This window comes from Ananas comosus, linkage group 5 (genome assembly GCF_001540865.1).
Source record: "Ananas comosus cultivar F153 linkage group 5, ASM154086v1, whole genome shotgun sequence".
In the NCBI taxonomy this organism is placed as follows: Eukaryota; Viridiplantae; Streptophyta; class Magnoliopsida; order Poales; family Bromeliaceae; genus Ananas; species Ananas comosus.
The window spans coordinates 9363359-9368688 of NC_033625.1; the positions used below are offsets into that span (position 1 = coordinate 9363359).

General features: G+C 48.8%; 1 protein-coding gene across 1 annotated transcript; it reads right to left on the reverse strand.

Moving 5' to 3' along the window:
* On the reverse strand, window positions 306-1400 carry LOC109710682. The gene has a single exon (XM_020233416.1). It carries the CDS (start codon window positions 1398-1400, stop codon window positions 306-308), a length of 1095 nt encoding a protein of 364 aa, XP_020089005.1.

Here is a 5330-nt window from a genome sequence, read left to right on the forward strand (position 1 = left end):
ATATCTTTGATTTTTTTTTCCAAAGTACACCAACACGACCGTTGGTCGGTTCGGGATGAAGTCAAATCTCTCGTATTTCGAGAATTCACTTCCTCACATCCCGGCACCCGAAATATGATCACTCTAGCTTTGCAGTCGATAGACACATAATACTTCGAGAGCCAATCCATGCCTAATATTATGTCGAACTCTTTCAATCTTTTGAGTACCAATAGATCGACCGGCATAACCCAGTCGCCTACTTGCACTGGGCACGCCAAACACCACTTCCTAACAACAAATGACTGTCCGGGTCCTTCTACATGTCAAACGTTCTCCCCTAGACGAATCTCGACATCATGCTCTTGAGCAAATGATCGGTTAATGAACGAGTGAGACGCGCCAGTATCCAAAAAAGCCCTTGCTCGAACACTGTTAACCAAAATCATACCTGCCACCACATTGCGCTCCTCGGCTTCGGTGGGTTCCTCGACTTGCACTTGAGCGGCATACACCCGGCCGCTCAGAGCCGATCGTGCTGGTTCAGGTTGGTGTGGCGCCGCCGCACGTCCAACCGACGCTGCAGCAAGTGGAACTCCATAACGAGCCGAAATCGCCAGGGCCGATGCAACAGACGGGGCAGGAGAAGCTCCTCCCTGAGGACAGTCACGTGCAATGTGTCCGGCTTGCCCGCACTTAAAGCACTTTCCTCGGCGCTGCTCACATACACTAGGTCGGTGGTCACCGCCACAAAAGATACACCGCTGTGCTCCGCGGCCCTTCAATTGCGATCGTGGATACTTCTGGGGCTTCCTAGAACTCGATTGTCCCCCCGAACTACCGCCCGGTCGCTTCCTCTCTTTGTCCTTCTCGTACATCTCACGATCCTCACGCTCGCAAGCGTTCTCGTGCTCGACCCACAAGGCACGGTCCAAGGCCTTCTCAAAAGTATGGAACTTGAAGGCATGCACCGTCCGAAACACTCCTGGTCGGAGTCCTCTCACGAAGCAATCTGCTCGGTCTTGCTCCGTTACCGCAACGTCCGGGACGCAATTCAAAAGATGGGTGAACTCCCGCTCGTACTCCCGAACCGTGCGGTTGCCTTGCTTAAGCTTCCTGAAGTCTTCCCGCATCTTCCGCCTATCACTGTCGGGGAAGTACTCCGCAAACAACAGCTTCCGGAACTCCTCCCAATCGATCGGGGTAAGAGCCGGAGCTCGATCTTGCTTTACTCGCTTCCACCACACTTGGGCCCGTTTGTCGAAACAGTGTGCGGCCAAATTCACCTTATCTCGCTCCTCAGTGTAGATGTCCTCGAACAGGGTCTCCATTGTCGCTAACCATGTCTCCACTGTCCAAGGATCTATCACATCTCCGTCGAACGTAGGCCGGTGAAATTTCGTGAATCTTGTGAGAGCCATGTATCCCGGCTCTCGCTCCGCCTCCTCAGCCGCCACTACAGGCGTAGGAAAACTCGACACCGCAGGAGGAATATCCACCGGTGGGGGTTGCGCCGCCACCGGAACCGGCGCATCGCCCACACCCTCAGCCGCATTAGGAGTGCGAACCGAAGGGGCAGGCGGATCACGGCCTAGACCAACTGCCGTCGCTGCCTATCGCTCCAACATCTCCTGGAGCCGATCGAACCGTCCCGTTAGCGCCGCAACCTACGCTCGCAACTCTTGTACCTCACTAGGCCCAGCTGGCTCTGGCGCCACCGGAGGCACAGCTGGCTCGGGCAGCTCTGGAGGTGGTGCCGGAGCAGTCCTACACGCATAACGTCTCTTCGGTGCCATTAGCTCCTGAAACGCAAACAGTTGGTTAATTATCTAACCCAACAACGTCTTCGCAATTACGAAACGACATAGTTCAACTATGTTAATCAGACGGAAGCTCATAAGTGTACCCGTTCTCGACTCTCGGCATTGTGTTGTCAGCCGCCAACACAACCGCCTTGAGCCAAGGACTAGTATCACTCAATTCACCTCTAGCAATTACTAGAGTATCAACACCAACTTTGACCCAATCGATCAACTTCCGCCGTGTCATAGGTTCACGTCGCACTCACGCACCTATAATCCTCAAGGTTCACCATCCTAAAGTCTCCTAGGTCCACCCTAGACTCTCTCTTCTACTTGCTCTTACTCGCTCTGATACCACGACTGTCACGCCCCTGCCCCGAGACCGCTATCAATTCGATACGGTTCGGGCGCGGCGAGCGGACCACCGAACGGACAGCACCTCCCCTGTCCGCCCAAGGCTCAAACGACGAGATTGTGTACAACAAGTTTCCAGGAAAACAACTTGAATACATACACAATCATTCAACAACAACGAAAGCACAAAGAGTGCTATGCGATACGAGAGCAAGCATCACGAGTAATACAACCATACAAGTGAAAAAAAGAGAGATATACTTAACTACTAAACTCATTTAACTTTATACAATTATTACAATTTGCATTCTTCCAAACCCGTACAATATATATACAATCCTCTCAAAACCTCACCCTATACATCGATCTACTCTCAAAATAGGTACAGGGTAACTCTAGTGCAAATAGGAAAGTAAACTGCTACAATCTCTAGGGCGCTATGCCCTTACCGCGATCCTCACCGGGGGCGCTCGAGCTCGGACCTGCAACATGGTGGAGTGAGAACTACGAATAGTTCCCAGTGGGTTCGGCCACCGACTCCGCCGATCTCCACACTAGGTCTAAGCAGGCATAGAGAGACACTAGATAGGTAGATAGATATTTGGAATTGAAAGCATTACTGATAATTAAACAAGTAAACATCTAACTATGCCTCAATTCGATGTAATGCATGCATGATAATCATAGTAAAGGTTGACTACTAGTCTACTATGTTCAACAATAAAGTTATTCATTAGATCACCCAATCTCTCGGCTAAACTGAGGTTCGCTCTCAGTCTCAAGTGTGTAAGTCTCATAGGGGCGAAGTCCAGCTGCTTGACTAGCCCCGAGACCGCCTGCGGACATATACGTTAGTCCAAGGGCAAATACGTTAGCCCCCTCGCGTGACAACCTCCGGAGTGCACTACCTGTGTGGAGCTACCACCTCAGGTACAGACAGGCTAAGTGAGCTCGATCCAATCTCATGAACTGGGAACACCCTACCAACTAGGGTTGGTCTCAACATATAATCGAAGTATTCTAGTTCTCAATCTCATAGTGTTCGGCTACACTAAGGTTTTCATGTTCCATATCAACTAGATGCCACTCGTTCTGTGTTCATTGTTGACTAGATGCCACTCATTCTCAATACACTAGTTTACAATATACTAGGTTCTTATTCACATAAACATGCTCATCTCATATAGGGTTAACTTCCTCACATTCAACTCATGCATACTAAGTTCTCATTCACTATATTCGCAAAACCAGACTAACACTAGCATGCAATAAGATGTAACAATTGCATTTAACACCCTATAATGCTATATTGCAATATGCACTTGATCAATATGAAAACTCAGACATAGGGAGCAGTTCAACTGCTTCAGGATGACACTCCCCCACCTTTTGGTAGCGCCATAAAGCTAGAAAACTCGACGTCGCAGTCCTCGCACGTCGCTTCACTCCTTGGGGCAAAATGAACCCACAAGTACCTGTTTCGGCGATATCTTCGCACTCGCTCGTCGGATCGACGAACCGTCTTCGCCAATGTGTTTATAGACCTAGCAATTAGGTTTACGACCCATCAAAATAGATCAAAACCTTAGATTTCCAAAAATCCCAAAATGTGCCCTAGAATGGCAACGAGGGAGAAATCTATGGTTCGAGCTTCGAATCCGTGCTAGAACTATCTATTTAACTCCTCTAGGTTCTATTCGACTAATTTCTAAGCAACAAAACCCAATCTCAAGAAATCCACCATGGATGGGTTTGGAGCTTACCTCTACACCAAGCTCCAAGCTTGCTCTTGCTTGAGGGAGAGAGAAGAAGAAGATGATCTCTTTCTTCTTCTTAGTCTTCTCCTTCAACTCCTTCTTCTTCTCTTTCTTCCTTCCCTTCTTCTCCTTCTTCTCTTCTTCTTTTCCTTTCGTTCTAGAGAGAGAGGGAGAGAGAAAGAGAGGGCAAATGAGACAAATGGGAGAGAGAGAGAGGTCCCCCACCTCTCATATAGGCCATTTTGCAGATAGCCCCCTCAACTTTTCGTCCTCTGAAGCAGCCCTCACTGGGCATTTTCGCAGTGAGGGACCAGTCCCAGGTCGGGGAGACCAGTCCCCGAGAGCCTACCACTTTGGCAGAGGGGATTTCGCGTTCGGAAACCGGTCCCTACCTGAGAGACCGGTCCCTGGGAGACCGGTCCTTGCCTGAGAGACCTGTTCCCGAGAGTGGTATTTTCGGAACTTAGCCAAATTTCGGCCTCTTCTCGCTGGGTTAACGTTCGGGAACCGGTCCCTCCTTGCCAGAGACCGGTTGCCTCAAGGATCCCCGCCAACCTAGCCGATGGGACCGGTCCCTTCCTGCTAGGGACCGGTCCCCGAGAGCAATTCTGCTTCAGTGCAGAATTTGCACTGCTGCTCTCGCAGACTCTTCCTTAATGCACTTTATGCATTTTAATCATCTTCGGACTTTCCGAAGCCTACCCACTCGACAGTCAGTCAATTCTAAACGAAGTTAAATCCTCGGATTTCGAGAATTCACTTCCCTTACAATAATTTTACTAAAAGAATAGAGAGATTCTTCCAACAATGCCAAGCTTTCCGCAAACAACATTTCCACCAATGTTTTGCAAGACCCCCCTAGGTTATATACTTGCGAGGAAAGTTCTAGACGGAGGCCACATTCTTTATGCAAGAAGGCAAGCTCCACTTTGGATAGGTGTTCTTCGTACTTTTTACCATGATTAGTGCAGTTGTCTTCGATTAAGAGTTCATGGTTGACCGTCCCATGTATTGCCTCTAAAGTGGGTTAGCGAAATATGCCCAACAACGGTTGATGTTGAAGAAATCACACTTTTAGATGGTGAGCGAATAAGGTTGATTTGATGCTTCTTGGAAGTCAATCTTCTGCCCTCTTAAGTGTGGAGAGTTGTTTGCTTTGTGTTTGGTTAGTAACCTTGCGCTACGTCTTGGTGTTTTGTGAATATTTGGGAAGGCTTGTTTGCTTATTGCAGTTTCTCTCGGTGGAATCAAATCATTCACTGTGGGACCTGTCGCCATATTAAAAGGTAGCAAAAAATTTAGTAGTTGCTCCGGCTCCCGAATTGAGGCTTAGCATAGACATGTTAGTCTTGGGGGCTGAGTTGCAAAAGTTGAGAAAAAAGCATTTAAAGAGTAGGGTAAAAGCCAGGTCACTGAGGTTCCATTTTGTAGTTGGCGT